At 43.7% G+C, this 26,657-nt stretch overlaps 2 protein-coding genes across 4 annotated transcripts in view; one reads left to right on the top strand and one right to left on the bottom strand.

Moving 5' to 3' along the window:
* SLC24A1 (solute carrier family 24 member 1) overlaps positions 1–13,532 on the bottom strand; it is a 16,917-nt gene extending 3,385 nt beyond the window's left edge. Inside the window, exons 1-5 of the mRNA XM_021407934.1 lie at positions 11,017–13,532; positions 9,233–9,292; positions 8,108–8,216; positions 2,246–2,332; positions 583–689 (exon numbers count right to left, since the gene is read on the bottom strand). Coding sequence (XP_021263609.1) covers positions 583–689; positions 2,246–2,332; positions 8,108–8,216; positions 9,233–9,292; positions 11,017–11,937 — 1,284 coding nt within the window. The 5' untranslated portion in view covers positions 11,938–13,532. The remainder of the gene's footprint in view (positions 1–582; positions 690–2,245; positions 2,333–8,107; positions 8,217–9,232; positions 9,293–11,016) is intronic.
* Positions 8,777–26,657, top strand: INTS14 (integrator complex subunit 14). 3 transcript variants are annotated; one of them, XM_021407923.1, is made up of 12 exons: positions 8,777–8,911; positions 16,209–16,475; positions 18,020–18,127; positions 19,975–20,130; positions 21,336–21,454; positions 21,560–21,702; positions 22,089–22,181; positions 23,714–23,858; positions 24,085–24,218; positions 24,327–24,445; positions 24,793–24,858; positions 25,832–26,083. In XM_021407923.1, exons 2-12 carry the CDS (start codon positions 16,254–16,256, stop codon positions 26,081–26,083), a joined length of 1,557 nt encoding a protein of 518 aa, XP_021263598.1. In that variant the 5' UTR covers positions 8,777–8,911; positions 16,209–16,253. The 3 variants fall into 3 exon arrangements, with proteins under 3 accessions (XP_021263598.1, XP_021263601.1, XP_021263600.1); XM_021407926.1 differs by lacking the exon at positions 8,777–8,911 and adding an exon at positions 15,424–15,553 and having other exon boundaries at positions 25,832–26,657; XM_021407925.1 differs by lacking the exon at positions 8,777–8,911 and adding an exon at positions 15,677–15,801.

Below are 26,657 nucleotides of genomic sequence, written 5' to 3'. Positions count from 1 at the left end.
TAACAAGGAGCTCCACTGCATTTATTCTCCATGACCGTGCCATGGCAGAGGTCAGATTTGTGAAGTGGCTGAGGGCAGCCAGAGCCCGTATCTTGTTACTGTGGCACAAAATCCAGGTCTATCCTATTTCGGTGCAGATGGCTGTCTTGTGATTATGTTAACTATTTAGTGAAAGTCAACTAGAATGAACTTTTAGATGGAGTTTTAACACAAATAAAAGAATTGCAGTCTGTCTTTGACAGCCTTTCCTCATCAAAACAACCACGTTAGATAATTGGAAGGAGGAATGAGGGGAAACAAAGCACAAAAGCATGCTGGTGTACACACTTACTTTCCCTTGTCCTGGAGTTGCCCTCTGATCTCAGAGGAGTCAGCTGAGGAGAAAATACTGTACAGGAGCAGTTGTGTCATGTTTTAAAGAAAGGTAATCTTTGGTCTTAAGCCTAAATGTCTAAACCAACTCCTTACATTACCTCCTTGTTAGACACATGCTACTACTTACAGTTGCTAATTATGAGAAATGTGCTAGCTTGTACCACAGAAACCCTGGGCTCTTATTGCCTATGATCCTTTATTTAATACCTGCCCATCTTGTGGTGTGTTTTCCTTCTGCTTATCTTTGCTGGGTTCAGAGTCGCTGGCAGGAGTTACCTGGACAGTCTTTTGTGGTGCCTGCTTCTCCTCTTCTGCTAAAAGTGGTAAGAAGGAATAGTAGTTTAGTCACGTTAGCATGGTTACCTTCTCCTTTATCAGCAGGTGAGTTAGTTTGCTCCAAAACGTGTATTTCATGTTAAACTTAGGCCAGTGGTCGATGCTTTCTGGTTGTCATCCGTGCTTACTGTGAATCACTGTTCTTAAAAGGAGGTAGAAGCTGGCCCACCTGGTGCAGGCAGATGTAGGAACATCAAAGTATTGCTCTGCGACTGCTCTAAGAGGCACACACACAACAACAGGGAAATGCTTATTACTTGATCTCCACCTGATGAACATTACTTGGTTTCAGTCTGGATTCTGAAGCCTTTACTAGAGCCATCCTCTGAAGCCAGAAGGATATAAAGCTTTATTCCCTCTTGTTTCTAGTAGAGCACAGCGCTCTCCAGGGAATGGCTGCGCTTTGAGGCTTCTGAGAAATGACAGCTATGTGCTACCAGACATTAATCCCCAGTCATCTGATACATACTCAAATGCAAATAGAGAAGTGCTGATGCACACAGGGAAAAAATTGCAATGTTCTCTGTGCTGTTCTCATGTTAGCCTATGTAAATCACATTATCCTATGAAGTGTACGTGGTTGGGGCATTGTGGGGTATCTTTTGCTGAAATGAGTGAGTTGATCCAGCGTCTTGCAACTCCAGTAGGGAGCAAGTATAGAGGGAGATCTTCAGAAATGCATATTTTCAGTGCTATTTGGGATTTCTGGAGCAAGGCCTTACAAGAGTAGACATGGAATACTTTCAGCCAAAGTGGTAGCACATATTGATAATACACAGCCCTGTCTATGCACCAGAAAATTTTGTGGAAGGTGTCAAAGAATGGGAATTCATAGTCCAATCAATGTGGTGTTGATAGTCTGCACTGAGAATTTGTTTCTTAATGTTTTCCTCAAGTTTGTTTTCATTCACATGGGTATGCCCAATGTCGTTAGGTACACAGGTGACTTGTATTGCAGCAGTGTGCTTGTGGAGGTGGACCATTCCACATAAACACTAGGTTGTTTTTTCCAAATCTCCAGCCTCACCAACAGCACAGGTCCATGTTGTAGCATAGGCCAGCTGCTGCCTCTGAACTACTCAGAAAGCTTGTGTATCAGCAGGGAAATAGCAAGAACTATTCAAAGGGAGGATGCACGGGCACTTAGGGTAGTTCTAGAGAATATCAGTGTGGCTTTTCTCTGTGGAGGGGCCTTCTGCGCCGTTCTATAACTGTGCTACATTTCTAGGCTAAGAGGAAGGTGCTTTGGTTTAAAGAACACTTCTACCAAAGATCAGGAGCACAGCAACTTCCAAGCACTTTGTTTGGATCCTACCCCAACAGCTACTCGTCCTGTAGGGATGGCTTTTATTGCCCACTGTTATTGTATATTGATTGATTTCTGCTGCATTATTATGGCAGCCACCTGTGACCAGTAATAAGATCTGTGTCATACTGTAGTGTTTCTTTGCCAGCCCCTGGGTGTAGAGTGCTGGGAATATGTGGGATTACAATGCAAAACAAAGCAAATGGCATTGACCTTCCTTGCACTCACCTTCTGGTTTTGTTCCTTGCCCAGCCAGAGAGTCAGCCTTGGCCTTGGCTATATTGCTCAGGATATCAACCCTGTCTTTAAATTTTGCTGTGAGTGAGAAAGATGCATTTGTTAGCAGCTGTCAGCTATGGGAGAACAGGAGGAGTTTTGATGCAATATCATTTTGTTCCCAAAGGACTGCTGGTTTTGTTCATGCTAGATCATGTGCCAGCTAAAAATGGCACTTTCCTTGTGCCACGTGGCTGTTGGAGAGTCTTTACTGTGCTGCTGCAGCCTCGTGACCTGATGGTGAGGAAAATGGAAAACCTTTTATCTTTTACATGATATTTCAAAGTATATGCCAGTATCTCCCCTGCCAGCGAGACGCTCCAGAACTTAATCTAAGTTTATGGTATCCAGTTTCAAAATGGTCCAGGCTGTCCTATAAAGGACCACCTGAAAGGTTGTCTTCAGCAATACAGTGTCCTGTCCTGTATTACTGGCACTGATAAGGACTTCTGCTGTAACCAGTGCTGTGCTCAGCTGAGCTGCTTTATTATTGTTTTACAGATAACTCTGAAGCTGTCCCTCTCTGTCTCTCTCTACATAGTCTGATGTTGCACTCAAATGTCTTAACTCCTACTCTCGCTGAAAGCGAGCAAGTCACCAGCTCAGAGAGAAGCCTCACTTTGCTCTGAGCTTTATCCTCTGCTGAGCTTCCCACCTGGTAACCAAGCAGAAGGTCACAGGGTTTGTGCATGGATGTGGACAACAGAAATTGGCTGCGTTACGCCTCGCTTCTGCATGGGGCTGTAAATTAATTTCCTCTGAAAGTTTTATCGCATTGACTTAATCTCCTGTACTGTTGACTGGGCAACCAGAATGTGCCGTTGTCACTTGCGTCAAGGGCATGGCCCTGTCACTTTGTTAATCACCGTGAGACTGAGCTCATAGAAATTGCAGCTCTGAGGCCCTGAGCCATGCAGGCAGGTTGAGTTCTGAGCAGAATTTTATGAAAAACAGTGGATTTCAGACATGCGGCCAATAACTGTCCCTGGCTTTGACATTAAGGCCTCTGGAGATGAGTTCTAGTCTGATGTGATTCCTGTTATCATCTGAGAAGTATTTTTCAGCAGGTGGAATGGCTGGAGAGGGGAAATGATGAGCTCTCCTCCTGTGAAAGGCTGCTGGGGCCAAGGAGCCCAGCTCTTCCTTCTGCCTTCCCCTCTTGAAGCCCATAGAGGGTATGTGAAGCTTTGTTCTCCCTCTGCTGCTGCTAAGCACAAGCACTGTCACCTATATGAGGCAATGAGGTGACTTTCTGCTCCCAGATTCCTCAAACCACTGGCCAACACTTCTCCTCTGTTCAGCATTTCCCAGAAGCTGCCACAAAAGCTCCTGTCAGCAGGATCAGGGTGGTCAGGCTCAGCCTGAAGGAGATTACACAAACCCTGGCTGCTGGTTCCTGCCCTCACCTGGGCATGGGCTGTAAGCACTGACCCAAGCAGAGCCTTTGACCCTCCCTATTAGGGATAAACAGCTTAGGCCCGGGGCACTATCCAGTTCTCATCAGATCAGCCTCATTTAAAAAGGTGTTAATGCCTTTGACACACATTCTGTGGAGGATGTATTGAGACTGGAGGAAGAGATGGCTGTAAGCTGCCAGATCTGCAGGTCAGCATGGCAGGAGGGATAGCTGTCAGCTCAGCCCCTGCCAGTGCTGGGGATTAGCTCAGCCGAGCAGGGCAGCATGCTATTGCAACAGCCACAGGTCCTGTCGTGGCCAAGCACTTGTTTTTGAGGGCACTGCCTGTGCCCATGGTCCTGTGGGGGGTGTGTGTGTGTGTGTCGGTGCAGTCACTTGGGTTGACTTCAACACTGGGTGAGGTCAGCTTCCAGGAACTTGAACAAGGAGATGTCTCTGAGTTCCATGAGGTTCACACTGCGTGCTTCCAAGTCCACTTAGCTGCTGCACTAGTGGCTCTCTAGCTGCCTTTTTGTTGCTGCTTTTTAAGTGTTCATTCTGTTGGAAACTGCCAGCTGGTCTGAGAGCACCTTCCACAGGGCATGGCTACATCCAGAAGCACTGAGATGGCTCTCATCAAGCTCCTACCACAAGGAGCAGCAGCATCCAGGCTGTGCTTGGGGTTGTGGGTGAGCTTCTGCCTTGGGTTTGGCACTTGTATTTAGCTCATTCTTTGGTTCTGCTATTTAATCCAACAGGACTAACTTACACTATGAGCAAGGGGGAGGATTTTTTAAAAATTTGACACAAACCTGAGGGACGTGAGGTTCTGCTATCCTGAAAGTGCAGGTAAAAACAATCTCGTGATTCTTTTGGCCCTTTTCTCGCTCTTAACACAAGTGATCGATTGCTAAAGATGCCTCCTGTCTTCATACTCAGCTCTGGCCTGCAGCACTGCCTGCTGCTTTATTCTGGTCTAATTTCCAAAATTAATAGCTCTTTAATTGGGGCATAATGAGGGTAGGCAGCTGTGACAACCTTGCTGCTGGATCCTCTACCTTCATATAAAAGTAAAAGCAGACTTCTGTCCTTTGTCTGTATGACTAGAGTGTAAAAAATAACCTTGTGGCAAAACGGGAGGTTCAGAAATGAGAGGATCCCTCGGTCTTCCCAAAATCCTTGTTCCATTTAATTCCTCAGAAGTTCCCTCTGGTGTCTACCTGGAAGATCTTGAAAAGGCCTCATGCTGCGCTTCTACACAGTGCCTGAGAAAGTGAGGAAAAGTCCAAAGTTCCTAGAAATTCCTCGTTTTAAAAAAGTTACTCTGAAAAGATAAGCTTCTGCCAAAAATACACTTCAGAATGCAATGTAAGCGTTAAAACTTCTAAAGCACCTAATTAGTTAAAACTCCCCACCTCCTCCAGACAGAGAAAAGGACTTAAATAATGATCCTTTCTTAATTAAAAAAACCACAAATCAAAGACTGTGAACTTAATCCATTGTTCAAGTGAGACATTTTGTTTCACAAGGAGTGTTGAACCAGGAACAGTGAAACAAAGTTTGTATTTCAGACTTCATTCCTAAGACCCTTGACTGCGAGTTGGCTGGGGAGGCCCCATGCTGTCAGTCTAACACAAACTTTTGGACTCTGGCTGCCTTGAAACAGCTTCTGTGCAACCCAAGTACAAGACAGCTGCACCATAACAAAGGAAACCCCCCAGAGATCCTACCTGCAGTAGGTTAAGTCAGGAACTGCTGAGAGATAGTTGGCAACCTTTTTCTTTTGTAGTGTTCTTTCGCATAGCCTCTAAGTGCTGATGCTATGGACTTTGGCAAGAAGCAGCAAGGACCCTTGAGGATACAGATTGCTTTGGGATGTTTTTATGCTGCAACCTAATTACAGATAGTGCTGTATGTGCTGCAAAAAGAAGGACTTTATGGATGGGAACCAGTTGTCCTGAGGATACTGAAGGGCAGCAGTGATATTAACTCTGAGGCTGAGCTTGCAGCTGTGAAATGCCTTGGCAGGGTCACATCCTTTTCAGAGTTATCCTGGGGAAATCTCTTCATCTTTTTGGCAGGGATTCTCAAAGCACTTCAGTGGCTCAGTTTAGTCAGAACTGATGCTTTTTCTCCAGACTACCTTTTCTTTAGTTATGAGTCTACCAGGGCAAGGAGTGTCTCCTACACTATACGAAGTACCTGGAACTCCAGGTCCTTGATTTCGAGTGCTGTGCTGTTGTAATATCAATAACTTTCTTCACCATTATCTTTTCCAAGGAGCTGTCTCTGCTCCAGCAGTGTTGAGTAGAACAGGCATGCACCCAGGGCGGAGGTTAACTTGGTGGCATTATTATAGCGAAGAGTCTAAGGAATAGCAACCTTTTGGAGAGACTGAAACCCATCCTCACTGTTGCCTTTAAACTTGCTTAAGTACCTAAGGTCACACTCCCATCTAGTGGCTGCGGCACTCAGAGACAGGAACTCAAAGTCTGCCTGGATAAAAGCAGAGAGGAAGCTCTCCTTCAGAGACAAGATCCCAGCCACCCCGAAGTCACTTTTATTCATTCTTCGTAAACTGTGGTAATGCTGCCAGTGGTAATCGAGCAAGGCCAGTGGTTTACAACTGCACTGAAAAGCCCCCACCATGTGCTCTGTGCTGAGCTGGCTGGGGCAGCGCTGCAGTGCTCTCCTTGGCCTAGGCCCCCAGAATTCTTGCTGAGGGTCTCACCAAACTGAAGACACCAGTCTGACCCACAGAGCCAAGCGTGCAGCAGCCTGGGACAGGCAGGTGCTGTACAAAGGCATATAGAGGTGCAAGAAAGACGAGAAGGAGTCGAAAGTCCTCTTAGTGGCAGCAGTCCTTCAGGTCTGGCACTTCCTGATGCTAAATCAAGTGGCACATCTCATAGATTTCTGGTTTTATCTGTGTGCTGTTGATAGAACATTTTGCGGGGAGCAGGAAGCACTACAGCAAACCCTGACGAGTCCGGCTCTTGTTAAGCTATGGTTAGTAATTTGATGGGTGCCTTTACTAAAAATCTGTTAAAGTGAACACTTATCTGTCTTGTTGTCCTTGTAAAGCCTCTTTAGTTTGCTCAGTCAGTTCGTGCTGCTGGGATTTTGATCTGGAGAGTCCTTTTTGTAACCTCACTGACAGACACGAGAGGTGTTTATCTGCTTAGCTTCAATCTCCCTTTGAATGGACAAAGGATAATCTCTTTAGAACAAGTAGGGCAGTGGAGGGGCAAGGCATGTGCTGAGCTAGGAAGGAAAATCTAAAAAATGTGTTTTTTTTAAGATTCTTTAGCATTTCTTAGAAAATGATGCAAGGCAGAATATTAGAAAATTGTGTTCAAAGGCACATATGTTTCTGGAGATGTGGCTTCTCTGCGACCTAGGCCATTTAAAATGTGTCTCTTAGACCTCAGCTCCAACCTTTAGGCCCTTGGGAGTTGGGCCCACTGCCTGCAAAGTACTGTGAGTTAAAACTTGGGTTGGTTGGAAGGGACCTTAAAGATCATCCAGTTCCATTCTCACTTCTGAGGGCAAAGATGCCTTCTACTTACCTTTGGTCAAACACTGGAACAGGCTTCTTAGAGAGGTGGGTGATGCCCTAAGCCTGTCAGCATTCCAAAGATGTTTGGACAATGCCCTCATTGATATGCTTAAACTTCTGTTTAGCCCTGAAGAAATCATACAGTTGGACCACATGATCTTTAAAGGTTCCTCCCAGCTGAACTCTCCTATTCTATTCTATTCTATTCTATTCTATTCTATTCTATTCTATTCTATTCTATTCTATTCTATTCTATTCTATTCTATTCTATTCTATTNCTATTCTATTCTATTCTATTCTATTCTATTCTATTCTATTCTATTCTATTCTATTCTATTCTATTCTATTCTATTCTATTCTATTCTATTCTATTCTATCAGGTTCTGAAACAGCACAGTTTGCTATGGCAGTGATGTCACAATGTGGTGTTGCAGGTGGGCATTTAGAAGTCCTCAGAGGTGGTCCAAGTCACATACAGGTTACTTTAACCATCATAATTGGAACCTGCTGTGTGTTTTAAATCTCAGCTTGGATTTTAACCATCATCAGAAAGATAACTTGTCAAGGTTTTACCTTCCTTTTCCTCTTCTTCAGGATTATGCCTCATGAGGGACTGTGTGCACAGCTAACGAGATGCACAGGTAATGGGCTCCCCCTGTGTGAATTTCCCTATTATAAATGAGGCTGATATGTTGAGCCTACCCTTTTCTGAAGGGCTGTCAGATGGAAAGCCTTCAGCTGATTTCCCCGCTCTATGTTCAGTGGTGTTGCCTTCCACCAGCAAAAGATGTGCCCCCAGTTAAGCTGCTCTGTGATCAAGGCTGCAAGATGAAGCCCCTCACGTGAAGCATTCACTCACCTCCTGCCAGGGGGTCCAACGTGTGGATCATGAGTTGGAAGATGGTGCTGCGCATTTGAGAGTTGTGCAGGGAGGCTGAGCTGCTGCCTCGCTGTAAGGCTGTTATTGGCTATGGAAAGGTACAATGCAACAATCAGTAGCAGTTTCCTCCTCAAAACATCTTCGCTGTTGGTTCCTCTCTGCGCAGGGGATGCATTCGTACAGAGGCTGATCTCCCCAACCCAGCGTGGATTTCAGACACCCTCTGCATGCAGGTTCACAGGATGGCTGTCAGTACCAGCTGCTCATAGCAAGATACATGATCCTGAGATAACAGGCCAGTCTGTTCTTAGATGCAATGAGTTTTCACTGACTCAGCATCAATACAATGTTGTTATTGTAATAAAGTAGGCAGTGATTTTAGTAATAATAATTGAAAACAGTAGATTTAGATGCTGCTAGAAGGTAACGCTACAGTAGTTTCAAGTGTCCTAACTTAAACTGAAGGCTCTCATGCTCTGTTCTTATTGTCAGTACCATGATCCTAATGAGCTTTTGACTGAACATTAATTAGTACAGGTAGGTTAAACGCATAGAGAAAAAAGTAGCATCCCCTCGAGGAAGCTAACACCTGTTTTGTTATGTGCATGTGCAGCCAATGGATCACGCAGGCCTCTGCACGCAGTGATTGGCTAGCCAAGGAAAGACAAAGTGGCAGGAATCCAATCAGGAGCAGAGTAATTGGCTCTCCAGTACTTGCTATGGGGATGAGCAGACAATCCCTCTGCCCTGGGAGCCTGGGAGGAAAATCAGCCATGAAAGCAGGTAAGAAAAGTTATGATCTGAATTCTCCTCGTCTGTTTCATTCTGTTTAAAGTGTAGTACTAATAGCACTCTGCAAGTCAATTACCACTTGGACAATCTGAACTGTCTCTTAGTTTTTTAAAAATTCCTTAGAGGACCCAACTCAGCCAGGTGTCCTCTTAATTAAGCTGTGAGTACTGTGCCAAGAACTGCTGGTTCTTTGCATGAAATAGGATTTAGTCCAGGTTTCTTGATGCAGAAGACAACACTGTTTTTCAAAACCAGACACAGGGAGGGATTCAAAATACGACTTCTTATCCTGGCTAAGTTGCCTAGACCTACCTGCAGCTTCTTCCCATCTGCTGGCTTTGTTCCATCCTCTGCAACTGCAACGCTGCTTTTCTGTGTACAAACAAGAACAAAAACCTTTGAATACCATTACCACTTCACCTGCTTTTTCAGGATCTGTAGATAGCTCTTCAGACTAATGTCTGTGAGAGTGGGACGCTCAATAGAAATGACTATGTATGGACACTACTGAAAGTGCCAAAGCCATGTGCTTTCCCTAAACCAGTACAGCCTCTGAGAGAAGTGGGATTCTGCCTGCAGCAACTCAGTGAGGATGTAGGTATCCAGAAACAGACCTACACGGCCTCTACCTTCTGTTCCCTGTAGATGTACACAGCCCCAGATTTCATCCCCAAACATCCCTATCCTGACTTATCTTCTGTCAGAGTGAAAATGCAAAGAGGTGCCTTCTTCCAGTGATTAGCATTACTTTCCATAAAAGTACTTAATTTTTCCCAAGGGTTAACTAACTCCAGCAGCTCTGTCCTGCCACATGTAAACTTAAAAGGACAAGATTTTTTTTTTCTTTGAGCCTAAAGGGATGGGCTTAGTTCTTTATGATTGGTGATAAACAGTGATGCAGCATCTTGCATGTGTATCCCACTGGAATGTAAAGTGGGCTCTCAGGACTCCCAGCCATGAACCCTGGCCAAAAGACAGACTAGGAGGAGGAAAGAAAGCCACTTTCTCAGTTTTGTGTGTCTTCAGTTATCCTTAGCACTCTTTCTTCCTTTCATTAAATTACATGAAGGGAGTGCCAAGACCAGAAGGGACAAAACATGTTTGAGTGCCAGTGAGACACATCTGAATGATAAAGTGTGCCAATTCCAGAGGACAGCTTGAAATCTAACAGTCTGCTCCGCATCTGGCAGTAGCACAGGCCAAGAGAACAAAGTGGCAGCTGGAGAAAGAGCAGAGGGAACAGACTGAGGTGAAGGAATTGAGCAGGCAGACTCAGGTCCCTAGCGTTCTGGAGTGCATGTCCTGGCCAGATCTACCTGGCTGAAAGGGTAACTGGCTCTGGCAACAGCCTTCAGATGCTATCTTTTTGTAGGCAGTCTTGCCTTCCTTCAAAAGATGGTGAGCAAAGGGCCCTGGTCTCGAACTTTGAGAACGTAATTACAGCACCAGTAGCATAAAGAATTGTGTCTCTGACACAACTGCAGTTAATACATAGAAACAGGATTTGGGCTTTTTGATCTTGTTACCAAATGCTGACTGGGAGCAGTGGCAATGGTTGTGGAAGGCTGACAGATCCCCTTCCGTGCTGCAGACTGGGTAACAAGCGATACCACCAGCTTCACAGTAACACACCCAAACTCAAAATGTGAAAAGAGAGTTTCTTCCAACATTGCTCATCTCCAATAGGCTTGGAGATTGCCCATTACAAAGCCTTTTTTTTCCCTGTTTAACAGAGTACTGTCCAATCTTGTTTCCAGACTAACTTGTCCCTGGAAGTGTATATGTGTCTTTTTTTAACTCCTTCACAACCACTAAGTGAGCAAAATCTCATGTCTGTCTTTGAAAGATACTAAGTGACCGCAATACATACGTTTAATAATTCCTAGGGTATTTAGTAGTGTTCTCTCTAATTTCTTAGAATCTCTGCTGTCTAGATTGCATTTTCTTCATTTTATAATCATAACTATTGACCAGTGTCTACATCCTGAAGTCTTGTTTGAGTGTGCACTTTGTCAAGAAGATGCAGTCTTTTTTGTTGTGGTTTATGATAGGATTAATTATTTCCATCTTGCCCTTTGAACAAGAAGGACACCAACCTTTCGCATACGCTCTGCTGATGCTGCCTGCACAGCATTTAGCTTCTTGCTCAGCTCCTCCTTCACCCATTGTTCTAGAGACACGTTGTGTTTCATAGTGAACACATATGTGGCATAGGCAGTCAGTAAAAGGAGGCTTTCCCACCAATCAATGACACTGTCTAGGAAAAACAGGATGAGCATCAGTAAGTCTACAATGTAGAATGAGATGTCTCTAAATAAAGGCCACCATGTCAGGTGTAGTATCTCCCTTGAGAAGAGGGCACAGGTGCCAATGACAAAGAGGATATTAAACACTGCTGAGCCCACAATGGTACCGATGCCCACATTGCTGTGTGAGATGAAGACACCTATGAGGGAGGTGAAGAGTTCTGGTGCGGATCCACCTGCTGCCATGAAGGTGGCTCCAGCCACATCTTCAGAGATCTGCAGCTTCTCTGTGATCACTCCCAAAGCAGGGACAAAATACTCATCACACACTATGGCCAAGGCCACAAATACATACATCATGCCAAAGATGTGAAGTACAACCCACCCTTGCCTCCGTTCTTCCACACTGAATAGGTCCTGGGGATATTCTCCTTTGGATTCATACATCGGCTTTTCACCTGGGTAGCTTTCACTGACATTTTCTCGCTGTGTCGTATCCTCTGACGTAGTGACGGGCACAGTTGGCTCAGGATCAATATAAACACAGTGCCTGATTTTGGGTGCTGCTGTGACATTGCCTGTTTTGGCAGTCTTGTTGCGGGAAAGCTCCCTGGAGGTCACTTTCACAGGGTCCTTGTGTTGGGGTGCAGTGTGAAGTGCTGGAACAGCAGCAGGGCTGAACTGGAGCTGATAGACAGAGAGGAGTGACACTATGGCAAGGAAGAAAAAGATTCGGTTCCGTTGTAGCCGTCTTCTCCGTGGTAAATGCATTTCCAAAAGATTCAAAAATCAGATCCGTGTCCAGAAGCCACTGAAGACTTCTCTTGATCAGCAGCTTGCCCTTATATCCACCATTGGAGCTTCTAACTGATCTTAAGCATCAGGAGTGAAACTGCATGACATGAAATGTAGAATCCTGAAAAGGAAGAGCTAGTGTTAAAAAACAAAAACAAAGAAACCCCTGCAACTTCCATCATTATCTCACTGATTATCTATTTTCCAGTAAATAGAAATGGGCCTCAATTGAAGTAATCTCAACTCTAAATTCAGGCCTCTGTCTTTTTTTTTTTATGATGGAGGGCTATGTTGATTAGTAAACATGGGGTTAGCTTAATAAAGGCTGGCTGAGGTGGTCCATTCTGAGCTGAATTCTGATTCCACCTAATGATCACATTTAGCAGCTATTGAGGTGTGTGTTTTCAATGGAGTCCACTAGTAATTCCGTAATGTCAATAATCGGATCAACATTCTGCAGGAGGGAGGATATGGCTTCTGTTAAGAAGCCTACTTGTACTCTAAATTGCCAGAAATGAAGAAGCTCTGAAGATGAGCCTATGCTGTAAAACCGCCTTCCAAACAGACCAGTTATTCACCTAAGTAACCTCAACACATGGATGAAAACTGTTTGCTGGTTCCCAGTTACGCTTCTCTCTGGCTCTCCAGACTTGCACTCCCACAGGATACAAACCAAGCAAATGGTGAGCTTTTCTCTTCCACTTGGAAGAGAGCAGGAGGAAGGCTTGGTTCTAGTAATACTCAGGGTGCTGAGCATTCATCTTGTTTCTATGACTACATCTTTTTGAGCCCTTCTGTAGAAGCAGAACCGGCAAAGTGGAATTACAATCATACCTCTTATTAGGGGATAATTAGCATATCTTGCATAATTATTTAAACAGCATTTTGAAAGAGACAAATTATAAATGCCAGAGTGACAGAGCCTAGATCTGTGATAGCACAGAGATGGTGACTAAGGGCTGGACAGAATTTACCCTTCAGCACTTCCTGGATGTTTTACCTTAGAATATCACTCTTCATGGATTTATTTTTTTCCCTAAAGTGGTAATGTTGTTATTCTTCAGCTGGATGTGAATCACAGTTTTGTAAGCCATTCTCAAAAAAGCTCTTCATGCAAATCAGTTCTCACTTACCCTCTTGCATAACACACAGGGATGTAATCAGCCTGAATTTCTTGCAAGTCAGGCGTTATTATCTTCTTCTAAATAGTTGGGAGGATCACTAAGGCAATAGTAATTAAGGGTCATGGGAGTATCTAGATAAATAAATCACGTAAGCTTTGCTTTTGATATGCAAAAAGTACATTAACATGCGTATTGCAGAGTTGCATAATACAGTATTCACCACAAATTGTGCATTGATAGAGAATAACCTTCCATAATGAAAGAGTGGAAAGAAAGACGCACAGAGAACAGAAGATTTGTGAACACATCCCCCTATTTAAACCTTCTTCAAAGACTGTAACCAAAGGTTGGATGAACTGTTAAGAACTCTCCAGCCTTTCAGCAATACCTGACCATCAGCCCCCTTTTCCTTCTAGTCTTTCTAGCACTGTGGTTCCAAAGTATATTGTCTCCTACAGGTCCACTCCTGTTCAGCTCCTTTCTCACTGGTTGGACTGCCTCAGTCAAAAGATCTCCAGCAATGCTATAGACCTCCACAGCTTACCTTCCAGAGATGCTGTCCAAGAAGATGAGGAATACCAGCAGTTGAGTGGAGTTCTGGAAGCTTCCTTGACACTTAACATTGGGTGATGTTGGTGAAGAGAGAGGGAGATGAAAATGATCCCATTTTCACTATGCCTCTGCTAGCAGAGTGGTGAGGGGGTCAGGTGTGAAGGACATATTAGTGGAGGAATAGCCAATCCAGTTTAATACCTGCAGTCCCTAAGAAGATTAAGGAGTATTGTATAGATTTGGGTCTATATCTGAAGCCAATATCTTTATCTGCCACTACAGATTATTCTCAATATGAGGGCAGGTGCTTATTTCCTTTACAGACTACAATACAAAAGCATCAACTGAGATACAAACTATCAGCTACAGACAAGAGCAGTCCATTGCTTGGGTAAATCACATTGCTCCTTTGTGTGCTGCAGTGATCGCTTCAAGACAACTTGCACACAGCTTCACTTTGAGGTACCCCGTTCATCTGATGGGCTGGACAAGCAGTTCTGCTGAGGCTGCTTTTGCTGGCACAATAATGCTCCTCACCAATGACTTCATGGTCATAAGCTCCAATCAGCGCATTTACTACAGGGGAACTAGAAAATGCAGAAAAGCAAAATGTTTTCTGAATGGCAGCAGTATACTCAAGCTTTGTAACAGAGGTCACTGATGCCCCTCATCCTTACTCTGTATTTACTGGGATGGAAGAAGGAGGTGCCCGAGCCAAAGGGATGCTTTTTCATAACTTATTTTCTATATACAGCTATCTTTTTTAATTGTTGCAGTACTCTTCCACAGTACTGGCATCAAACTGTAGATTGTTCCCCATTTACTGATGAAAATATGGTTATTCCAATTGTGCAAAATGCCTTGAGATTCTGATACAGGCCAGACATCATATGCATATCAGAAACTGAGCTACTTACCAGACTCCTAGAGCCTATGTTCCTATGGCTATTTCTTTCCCCTTGGTTATTTACTCCTCTGTTGCGCTTATTTATTCATGTTTATTGGGAAATTCTTCTTGGAGAGGATTACTGAAACCAGCAGTTATAAATGATCTGTTGTCACTGTTGTTACTCTGACTAGTTCCATGCATAAGATCCCACCTTCTGCTGAGCTCCCTTGACTTCCTTTCAAAACAGTTTTGAGCTTCGTAAGTCCTTATTGCAGCTTGCTTTTTGCAGTCAGTGTATTTGATGAAGATTTTTTTATGGGGAAAAAAAAGTTTCTGGATGAGTGTATTTAAGGTTTTGGCCACTTCTTCGTTCCATTTTGCCACTTGTAATGCATGCTGCAGCAGGGCTTTCTAATCTTCCTGGAAGTTTGCTGTAAAGGTGTCACCAGGAGCTGCTGACTGTTCCTTGGGTACTTCTGGGAGATCTACCGATGTGGTTCTCATCCTCAGTACTGGGAATGCTCCATCTCTGCTCTTAGTTACGCTCTTAATTCCTTCTGACTACATTTGAACTCCGAAAGCACCTTTCTGTTCAGTCTGCTTTAGTCCCACAGAACTATCTGCTTGCAGTTTCTCTCTGTAAGGGCCTGACATGACTGTTTGAGACGCCTTTTGGGCCTGAGCTGTTGGCAAGTGTTTCAAACAGCACTGGGACGCATTGGGCCCCACTGTGATCCCACCAACCTCCTGCTGCCTGGTGAGGGGAGCAGCTCTTCCTCACGGTGCCTCAATCTGTGGGACTGGCCCAAAGCTGCCCTCGGCACGAGGGGCCATCTCTCCTTGCCTTTCCTCTCTCACCAAGGTCTCTTTAGAGCACGCTTTTCCCTTCCTCAGATTTCTCTGTTGGGCTTTGTTCACCATGACTGCGAGTGCGGCCGGTAACATTTTAAACACGTGGCAGAAATACCACGGGGCTGCGGGGGATCTGTTGGAACCAACGATGAAGGGTGTTCGTGGCATTGGTTAGGTACCGGGCTCAGCATGGGGGGGGTTAAGGCCCCACTAACCACCCTCGGGTCCTGAGGGGGCTGCGGGGTGGGACTGGACGTCCCTCGCCACCGCCTGAGGTGCGTGAGGGGCGGGGTGGGAGCCGTGAGGGGTCGTGAGGAACCGTGAGGAGCGGCCGTGCAACCGCGGCCCGGCCCCTTCCCGCCGCGGCTCGCCGTTCCGGGGGACGCTTAGTGCGGCGGACCCATGGCGGCCCGGCGGGCTGCGGTGAGCGCTGCGGTGCCTCCTTTCCCCCTTCCCCGGGCAGCCCCCGGTGCTGCGGGAACGGCGACCGCGTTGCCCGCGAAACAGCCCCGGGTTGGGAGCGGGGAGGACTCTGTGGAGAGGACTTGCTGGGGAGAGGGCCTGCTGGGGCCTGGGGTTGTCCCCGGCCCGCGGGGTGCCCCTGCTGCGCCCCCTCCTCCCCCCAGGCTTAGCCCAGGCCCTCGCAGCCACCCGATCCTGTGCTTTCCGTTCATCTTCTGGCTAAACCCGCGTTTTGGGGGTAAAACGGCTGTAGCTTTCTGCAGAGGAGAGGGAGGATATGTGGTTATCCTGACAGGGCCAGGGCAAGATGTATCTCTCTGCAGCTGTTTTCCAGTAACTCTTTGTGGCCTTTTTCTCCCTTCTCTCAGTGAATTGCTATTTTCTGCTGTGGTAGCTGAGAAGAACAGCTCATCATGCCGACAGTGGTGGTGATGGACGTGTCGCTCTCCATGACACGGCCAGTGTCAGTGGAGGGCTCCGAGGAGTACCAGCGGAAGCACCTGGCGGTGCACGGCCTGACCATGCTGTTTGAGCACATGGCCACCAACTACAAGCTGGAGTTCACAGCTCTGGTGGTGTTCTCGTCACTCTGGGAGCTGATGGTGCCCTTCACCAGAGATTACAACACGCTGCAGGTAGGGTTCATGAAACCTGAGAGCAATAAGTTGTCAATGTTGTTTCAGAATCACAGTGAATCTATGTGATTTCAGACAGTCCTATACACAGTGTCTTAAGTAGAGTGTTTTAATCTTTATTTGCTTTCAGCTGTCCTTAAAATAAGGATAAGATACTTTGCTACCTTACCAGTTGTACCTTTGCAGGTGACCTCTCAAGTGTGGTTAATTAATTTAAAAGTGGGGATGGAGAAAACCAGGAGGAAAGGCCTGCCTGAGGAAACTCGTGTATACATCAGTGGTTCTGTGACATTTGTGTTTAATTCTGTAGTTGTTGATTTACTCTTGATATAGGAAGCAGCAGACAGAAGCATCTGGAATGTTTTTGAGTCAAGTGATTTGGTAGAGTGAAGATGCTTTTAACAGCGTGTAGCAGGTGAAATAAGTGAAAAAGAGGAGAAAGTGATTTTAGGCCTTGCAGATATGAGGGGAGGTAGGGAGACCGTGGAAAGGAGAGAGGCTGAGAGGAAAGTTTTGTATGAGTGCTGTTAAGGCACCAGAAGTCTGAGTTCACTAAAAACTACATACGTATCTGGTTACCAGATATACTATTAACAGGAAATGGTACATCACTGCCACAGGGCAGCATGGATTAGGTTTGTCGGTTGTGGGGCTTACAGATTTTAAATGATATTCTCTGTTACATTTTTATTTTACCAGTTGAATGCTCGTGCATTCTCTTTAGTTTATTTTTCCCTCCCCAGGGAATTTCTGAAAGCCAGGAACTCAGGCAAACTCCTCCAGTATGTTAGTTTTACAGCGGCACCCTTCTTACAGTGTTGTGTTCAGTGTGAAGTTCTCATTTTAAGAAGAAAAGCTGATTTATGGTTATAGAAACAGGATGCCGATAGGAGTTTTGATTTCTGTTCCTTTCTGCTGAAGTGTTAAACAAGCTCTTTGTGGCCTGCTTTCTCGATCTCTTAGAAGTTGGAGTTGTGAATCCTGGGAGGATTTGCAGAGCTAGATTTCTTAGAGCTGTATTGTGAGGCCACTGCACCTCGTATTCTGAAGTGTCATGTCTTCATGGTCTTGTTAACGAGGCCTTGTGCAGAAAAGAAAGCTTGGTTTGAGCGATGAGGTGGTGGTTTGCATTGTGTTTGGAGCCTTCTCGTTGCAGTATTCTTCTGGAATGCAGAAGGTTATTGTTCCTTATATGTTGAAATTGAATTGGAAATAAATACTTTGTTAGACATTGCGTCAGTTTCCAACCTTCCTGTTTCTTTGAGGCAAAGGATTTTTATTTTCTCCCTAAGGCCCGTGTTCACAGAGGTTAGTTCCTTCAAAGTCAGCCATCATAGTTGTCTCAAGATATTGTTCACTGTTTCTTTTTTAACTGTGCAGGTCACATATGAGAACGTAGCACTTTGTATTGTATTGCAGTGCAGTTGTGTTGCAAGTCAAAGTAAACGTATTGTCTTGCCAGAGAACTAGGAATAACTTTTTTATAGGTTTCCTATTAGAGGTATTTCACTCAGGAGTGACCAACCACTTGTTTGTCTTTACAGGAAGCCCTAAGTAACATGGACGATTATGACAAAACCTGTTTAGAGTCGGCACTACTTGGGGTTTGCAATATTGTCCAGCAGGAATGGGGTGCAGCAATTCCTTGCCAGGTATGACTGATTTTTGCTGTTCTTAGTATCTAGCATATTCTTAGTATTCCCTGAAAGTTGAAGAAGGAAAAGTGAACGCAGTTTGAAAACTTGGAATACTCACACCACTCAGCTACTGGTACCACAGAAAGACAAAGAATTAGTGTTCTGGATATATCTGGAATATTAACAGAAAGTAGTGTTTATTATAACATTAAGCTGCAGAAATGCAGATGGTTCTATGTTGAAATTCGTTGTAGCAGAGAGAAGTGTCTGGGGACACTGTGTATCAATGATATTCTCTGCATGTTACAAAGTCTGGCCCCAGAGCCCTTTTTTGGAGGCTTGGCTTTTGATCTGGATGCAAATCTTCTGTCCCAGGAGCCCTGGTCAGTTTGGAAAGAGTACAGTCACACATACGGTAACCTTTGTCCTTCTGTACCTGATGATTTGTAGGGCTTGTAACAGTTCCAGATCTCAGGCAACAGCATGGAGTAATGCTGGGTATGTTTTGATCTGTGTTCTCTCCCTAATGAGTCATTTTGGTGTGCATCTGCTTGCACACTCCGTCCAGCCTTAGCAGCTCCCAGCATTCTGAATTTGCCATCTCTGCTTTTAGCCCTCAATTTTCTGAATTTGCCATCTCTCATGGCAAAATCTAGTGTTAGCCCTCAGTTTTTTGAGACACTGAGAGCGTGTTGCTCTTTGGGTCAGGATTTAATTCAGTAATTTTGCAGCTCAGTAGGCTGGGAACATCTCTCAAGCAATAGTCCTTTAGGAGAAAGAGATGGAAGTTTATTGCCTAGGCAGTGCTTTGTAATATAACTAGGATAAAAGGCACCTTGGAGAAGCAGACATTCAACACAAAGAACTGGAATGATGTAAAAGCCAAGCATGGATTAGTTCCCAGCAATTTCATCTCCTATTTGTGTCGTGGTTCATTGTCCTGGAACTTCAGGTTATTGGGTGATGAAAGGCAGGGGGGAATGTACTGTGCAGAATTCTGTAATAGCAAAAAGTGTTGCTGCTGAGCAACAGTTCAGATGGGTAGCGGAGAGATTAAGAGAGTAAAAATCTGGCTGTAACAGATACACGCTTGTTTCAGTTGGATTTGATTTTCCTTACCTCTCAGCCAAAGAATAATGCCTGCTGTTGCTGTGCTGTTTTGAAAGAGGAGCTGTTTTACTCCTCTGGAAATAACTGAGTCCCAGCTGAGTGTATACGGTTTCATTATTTGGGGTGACATGTTAGGGCAGATTTCTACAAGGAGCAACTGTGGACTTGCAGTAAAATGGAAAAGGGTGTATTTTTGCCTTCATAGTTCTGCTACAAAACGTGAGCGTGCTGCAGCTGTATTTGTTAGCAAAGAATTAAAGTAATACGTGCTATGTTTGGAATGGTTTCTGTGGCCTGTAGTGGAACTTGGGTTGCCCTCCAGCTTCTGCAAGCAATTGGTCATGTTTGGCTTTTACCTTCCATCTGAAGGTAAACCTGAAGCTCCCGAGTCCGCCAGCAGCACTCTGCTTTTTGGTTGCACGATTACCGTGCTTTTAGTGTACACTTAAAAATGGCTATCATCGTGCAGACCACGGTGTGTTTCTAGCTACAGAATCTGAGTTTTAGTAGAAATGTGTGTTTATAATGCATATAATTTAATTGCAGTGGTTACATCTATTATTTCTCATTTATGTACCCGGAAATTTTACTCTCAATTCTTTAGTTGAAGAAATGCACGCGTAAGTAGGGGTCTGCAGTATAGCAGCGCGTATCGCTGGGAAGGCTCCTGGAACGTGTCGCTGCGTAGTTGCCCTCTGCAGGTAGAAACATGTCTCTGCTTGAAAACGCCAATCTGGGCTCTCTCTTTCAAGGTTGTCCTTGTCACTGATGGCTGCCTGGGGATCGGCAGAGGCTCCCTGCGCCACTCGCTAGCTACTCACAACCAGCGAAGCGAAAGCAATCGATTTCCACTGCCTTTCCCTTTCCCGTCCAAGCTGTACGTCATGTGCATGGCAAACCTCGAAGAGGTGATGTCTTTAGCGTATACCTTCTTCTCTGTTACACCGGTTAATTATTGTTCTGATCTGATCTAACAATCAGCTCGGCACAAAACACACTTTGATATCCTTGTGCATAAAGCTTAGTTGATGTTCCCGTATCTAGCGTTAGTTATTTGGTGGAATTTAACGGTAGTATCTTTTTTGAAGATTATTATTGCACTCATAAAGTTGCCCATCTTTATGAGTCGTGTCAGTGTCTCCCTGGAGAATATTATGCAGTTTCTATTTATCTATTTATGTTGTTATCTATACTGCATTAATTATGCTGAATTATTTGGGGTCTTTTCTTAATTTCCAATTAAATTACTTATAAATGACTTATGTTGCAAAGATGCTGGACACTCAAAAGAGCAGCATTATTTGGAAATTTGAATAAGCAGAATTCTTAAGTCTCTAAGAGAGAGAGCTCAAGCCAACTTGTTCATTTTGAGTGAATACGTATCTTTGAAAATCTCAGTACCAGCTTTAAAAATCTGCAGTAGTTAGAGTTCTGTTAAATACAAATGTTTAAAAGTAAGTTTATATAGACTAAAGTTTCTTAACTTGGGTTTTATTAATAGCTGTGCTTTTAACTTGACAACTACGCTCTTATGTCATGGATTGAAGGATTTCCTACTTGGGGATGCAACAGATACTTCAGCTTCAGGGTCTCTATCAAGATTGATCCTCTCTGTTAAGCAGTGGGTTGAAATATGGTTTACACATCAGAGTAATTGGTAAAATGCTTTAAGTAAATCTTCTATTACTGATAACTTGAGGTGCTTTCACAAGCATTCTCTAAAAACTCAAAGAGAATGGTATGTGTTTCCTCTCATAAACTGTATTGTCCTGAAGGGTGGAAACTTAAAATTACCAATAAAATGATGTGTGATTTAAGGTGTTCCTGTGCTCTTGAAGACTGAGAGCTTCTGTGATTATTGGTTGCTTGAACCTTGCTTTTGAAGCAGAACCTAATGTGATAAAGCAATGCATTTTATGTTTCTGGGCCAAATACTGCATCTGCATGTAAACACGACATAATGAGTACATTTCCTAGGAGGCAGAGAATATTGGTTTATGCAGAAAGGAGTAAGATAACAGAATTTAGCTGTGTTGTTTATATTTATAAGAAAAATCAGAGTAAAATAAATAAAAATGAAGCTTAACCATAACATTTTGCTTTGTTTGTACAGCTTCAGAGCACGGATTCCTTAGACTGCTTGGAACGGCTCATAGATTTAAACAATGGGGAAGGGCAGATTTTTACCATCGATGGCCCCCTTTGCCTGAAGAATGTACAGTCTATGTTTGGGTTAGTAGACAGTGTGCCTTGGTGAAGATTTCCACTAAGGAAAACAAATGTAACATTAAAAGAATGGATGATACCCGATGGTCTCATTTTTTTCCCTTGTTCTAGAAAGCTAATAGACCTGGCTTATACGCCTTTCCATGCTGTTCTCAAGTGTGGCCACTTAACATCTGATGTGCAGGTATTTCCCAGACCAGAACCTTTCATTATAGATGAGGAAATAGACCCCATTCCTAAAGCAATTAATACAGGTAACAAATTTTTGATTGCTTTTTTAGTTAAATACATTTGATTTCAACCTTTTCCTTACTCTGTCTTATCCTGTGTAGTTACTGTTTCCCCTGCTTGCTTTCTGCAGAGATCAATCACTGATGATGTAGTTTCTTGGTAGGTGTGGCACCAGACAGTTCTGTGTTTGTCTGGCAACATGGTTCATGGATAACTGTGTGTATGTGTTGGAAATGATGTATATTATGATATTATGTATGAATATTTGTGTTTTACTACCCCAGTGAAGGTCAGGGTTCAGTTATGCTTGCCTTAGTCGCTACTTCAGAAAATTAGTGGTGTAAAAAGCAGTGGTGTTGAATTGACTCTGAATGCATTCAGCTGGCTTAAACCTGTTGTCTCTCCACAGATCTAGAAATTGTTGGTTTTGTAGATATAGCTGACATTTCTAGCCCTCCTGTCTTATCCAGACACTTGGTACTGCCTATTGCACTTAACAGAGGTAAGCAAATTCTTGTAGCAAAAACTGCCTGAAGCTTCTCCTCTAGTGGCTGTGGTGGTTTCATTGAGAAGGAAATGTTATGCTTTATGCCAGATGTCTCTAAGGACACATTTGCGTGTTTGCATTAAAATTTAAACCTGGAACACAAGATCTTTCCTTTTTGGAGTAGTGTGTTCTTTTGGAAAATCATCTGTGCACAAGGCAGTGAATTAGTAGAGAGAGCAGTGTCGTTGTACCGTCATTATTAGTAGAGAATACTAAACTTAAAGCTACAAACACTTATGGGTCATGAAATATGTGTGTGAGATGAATAGTTAATACCGGCTTCTAATTGGTTCTTGGAGTTATTTCTTGCTGTGAAAAATCTGATCTGAGTAAAACTTAGATTGCTCACTTGTTCTTCAGCATTAATTGCTGCTCATTGACTCTAAGTGTATATGAATCCCTGTAAACAACTCGTGCAGGCTTCAAGAACGATTCAGCACGTTTGTGGCTTGCAGCTACTTGTCTGCTAAGAAGGGCTTCCCAAGTCCTTTTGTCAAGGTCTTGGAATGAAGTTGAAAGAAACTGAGATTTCTTTTGATAAAGAACAGTGAAAGCACCAGATGCGATTCCATCTCTGCCTTAGCGCTCTTATCCTGCTAGGCTTTTCACTTTAAAAGATATTAACAGTTACATCACAGCTGTATTCCAGCTGCTGAAACACAGAAAGTTTCTCATAATGACCACAAATTGCATAGGAGAGGTGGACTTGAAATTCAGGATGCTTTGGTTCAGAAGCAGCCGTGTTATTAACTGCCACTCTTGGTGCCTTTGCACTTCACTTCTAGTTTCTTCAAAGGTTTATTTGCAGAGTTACTTGTTGAATGTCTGAAGTTTTGTGATCAGGATGCAGTAGAATAATCATTATAACATTATTTTGCCACTTTGTCCCAAGAGTTAACAGGCATTTGTAATACAAAAGTGTATATTGAAGGTTGTGCTGTTGAGTAGGGCTGTTTTTATTCAGTCTCACCCATCTGCAGCAGAAGGGTTTGCCAGTCACCGCCACTTCTGGCTGCTCTTTTTTGCTCCCTTGTCTGGGATTACCTGCCCTCTCATGAAATGGGTTGGGTAACTTAAACAAACAAATAAAAACATGAATCTTGATTAACACAGCTTATTTTGACTGACACAAGCTGTGAAGTGATTGTATAAGGAGCTCTGTGAGTAGATCAGAGGGCAGCTGCAGCCAGGTGGCTGGAAGGTTAGGAGGTACTTGTAGTCTCCTCAGCCTTTGCTGCTGCGAGAAGCGTTGGTGGCTGTGTTCAGAAAGTCTTAATATTGCAATACCATTAGTTCTCACAATTGCATGAGCTTGGGGGGGAACAGCAGCCTTTCCTAAGAAAGGAAGCCACTTAAAAAGTATCCTTGCAGAATGGTGCTTTGGGTTGAAGGTTCTTCATGACAGAGGATACAGGATGGTAGTGTCATGGGAATAGAAGTAGTGTGTTGGAATTTACGTTGTCCCTTTGTTTGCTTTCCTTCCCCAGAAGGCGATGAGGTGGGACCTGGGATCACAGATGACACCGAAGATGAGAATTCAGCTAATCAGATTGCTGGAAAGATTCCCAACTTCTGTGTTTTGTTACATGGGAGCCTGAAAGTGGAAGGCATGGTGGCTGTCGTCCAGTTGGGGTACGGAGCTGGATGTCTGCCTGAAAAATCTCTCTTACTTTGCTCATGTATGCTTCACCTTCTACAGAACTTTCATCACTAGGCAAAGCCATGGATTTTTAACTGTAGACATGTTTCTGCTGGTATAAATTACAAATAGTGACTCTCCACACAGTGGAAGTAAGGCAAATTCTGTGTTAAGACAGTTGGGAGCTGTTCAGACTTTGGGATTTGCTCTTTTCAATAGGCCAGAGTGGTATGGGATGCTCTATTCACAAGCTGATAGCAAGAAGAAATCGAACCTCATGATGTCACTCTTTGAACCTGGTCCTGAGCCCCTTCCATGGCTAGGGAAGATGGCACAGCTTGGACCTATTTCAGGTACTGGTCTCACTCATTGGAGTAACTTTGGAATTCAGCGTTTTCTTTCATCAATGACCTTGCCAGATCTTACTCATTAAGTCTTTTTATTTTCTTTTTTTCTTCCAGATGCGAAAGAAAATCCTTATGGAGATGATGACAATAAGAGTCCTTTCCCCTTGCAACCCAAGAACAAGCGCAGTTACGCACAGAACGTTACTGTATGGATTAAACCAAGTGGCCTCCAGGTACAGATTTTGGACTTGATGCTTTAATCAGCAGTAGCTTTCTCAGCAGCAAAATGGAGTCTGTGTGTGTCTCATCCACTTGATGTAATTGCTTTATTGCTTTCCTTTCATTTTTATAATAACTGCCTCTGTAAAATGTGATGATTAAAATGCAATCAGAAAACGTAGCATGTTTAATGTAAGCTGCATCTGGCTTAGTTTATTGGATTTAGTGTAATTACTGCTTGTTTTAGCCTTTGTGAGCTACGGTCTTGTCAATGGTCAGGATTACTTATCAATAAATAGTTGAGGACGTTTTTCTGCAGCTTACCCAAAAGCTGACAAGATCTTTTCTTTCTTCTCTGCAGACTGATGTACAGAAGATCTTGAGAAATGCACGGAAACTCCCTGAAAAAACTCAAACTTTCTATAAAGTGAGTCATGTTACAGGCCAGCCTAAATTTTTGATCTGTAGTGACAGTGGTGCATCTGACAAAAGAGCACGTACTGTCTGTGTCTGTAGGATGTTCGTTCTGTGCAGGGCTTGAAGAGCTCTGCAGAAGCACACCTTGTTCTGTAAAGAGACACCGTGGGCCCTTCTTATGGACTAGTTAAAGTGAGACAGGGAAGTCTGGTTTCCTGCTGTCACGTTTTCTGCCAGGGTGATAGAGGCATGTCATGTTTACAGGTGACCCTCATGATCCCTGCTACTTTGATGGTGAACTTAAGTGCAGATTTTATGCTTTTGTCCAGGAAGAAATAAACTGAGGGATCAAAGAGGAATAAGAACATGAGTGTCAATCTGAACCTGAAAGTATCTCCTATGTTTTTTCTACAAGTGAAGCAGAGAAACAAAATTCCAGGCACTTCTGGCCATATTGTAAAAATCCATAATCTAGGCTGTAGCCAGAGGTAGTTGTTCCTTTTGTAAGTGAAGTACTGAAGCAGTTTATTGCTGTAGTCTCCAGAGACCTGGAAAATGAATACACTGCCTAAATGCACACAAGCACCCGTCATAGTTTACAATGAAGAATAATAAATATACATTATGTTTTGCTGGGCACTGTGGTTCGAGGCAGCAGTCAGTGAGGCCCAAGTTGGAAGCTGCTCCCAGCAGGGACACAGATAAAAACAAGCAGGCACAATAGCTGGATGCACAGAAGGGAGAAGTGAGGAGTTTCTAAGAAGGGAGCAAGGGAAAACTAGCTTTTTACCTGTGCCACTGTAATCCTCAGCCCTGAAGCATTTTCTTGGCATGAGCAGCTAGGCACCTTGCAGCAGCTCTACTGATGACACCGGTAATTTTCCTTTAAGTGAATAAGCTTGCATTTAAAAAAAAAAATGTAAATAGATCTCTTTTTAAAGCCAATGTGAGCCTTTATTTAAAGGAGTTTTTGTTCGTTGCAGGAACTTAACCGTTTAAGAAAGGCAGCTCTGGCCTTTGGCTTTTTGGACCTCTTGAAAGGCGTGGCAGACATGCTGGAGCGGGAGTGCACCCTGCTTCCTGACACGGCTCATCCTGATGCAGCGTTTCAGCTCACCCATGCTGCTCAGCAGCTGAAAGTGGCAAGTACTGGGGCGTCAGAATACACTGCCTATGATCATAACATTGCTCCACTGCAGACAGACTTTCCTGCTACCGGCACTGAAAGAATGTGAAGTCTCCAGTTTGGGAACTTAGACAGATTAAGACTCAAGTCACTCAAATTTTCTGTCCTGTTTACTTTCTAGGGCTTCTTTAATTACTGGAACTTCCTCTTAAAACAAGGTCCTTTACTTGCAACAGTGCTCTCCAAATAAATGTAGCTAGTCTGAGGCAGCTTCAGTCTGGCCTGAAAACTGTAGGAAGTGTTCCATAGCGATTGCTGTATTGGATGATGGGTGGATGACTCCTACATGTGAGGAGATAGAGAACGTGGCATCACGGAACTTTGTGTGGCTTTTGGCCATCCTCAAATGTGGTTGATATATAAATGAAATCACTGGTAAAAGTGTCCTAAAAGGCAGCTACTGTTATTTTACAGATACTTTGATTAGTCCAAAGAAAATATGTGAGAATCACTGTACAAGATCAGATATGCAGTTAATTTCAAGGTGTTATCACTAATTGCTAGTCTGTATGGCAGTAATGAACATCACTGGCAGTGCAGTGCTTATTCTTGTGAAAGTAACTTAATCTTTTCAGACAAATTTTCTATTTGTGCAATTTTAATAAAAAGCAATTCTTCAGGAA

This window comes from Numida meleagris, chromosome 9 (assembly GCF_002078875.1).
Source record: "Numida meleagris isolate 19003 breed g44 Domestic line chromosome 9, NumMel1.0, whole genome shotgun sequence".
Taxonomy (NCBI): domain Eukaryota; kingdom Metazoa; phylum Chordata; class Aves; order Galliformes; family Numididae; genus Numida; species Numida meleagris.
The sequence above is the reverse complement of the archived record's forward strand: the minus strand, read 5'-3'. Positions and strand labels throughout refer to the sequence as shown.

What these genes read in the sequence shown, in the direction of transcription:
- INTS14 (XM_021407926.1), top strand. Translation starts at nt 16,254, where the DNA reads ATGCCGACAGTGGTGGTGATGGACGTGTCGCTCTCCATGACACGGCCA. An exon ending in GTGCAGCAATTCCTTGCCAG is followed by an intron (nt 18,128 to 19,974) that starts GTATGACTGATT and finishes CTCTCTTTCAAG; the next exon opens with GTTGTCCTTGTCACTGATGG. An exon ending in TTAAACCAAGTGGCCTCCAG is followed by an intron (nt 24,446 to 24,792) that starts GTACAGATTTTG and finishes TCTTCTCTGCAG; the next exon opens with ACTGATGTACAGAAGATCTT.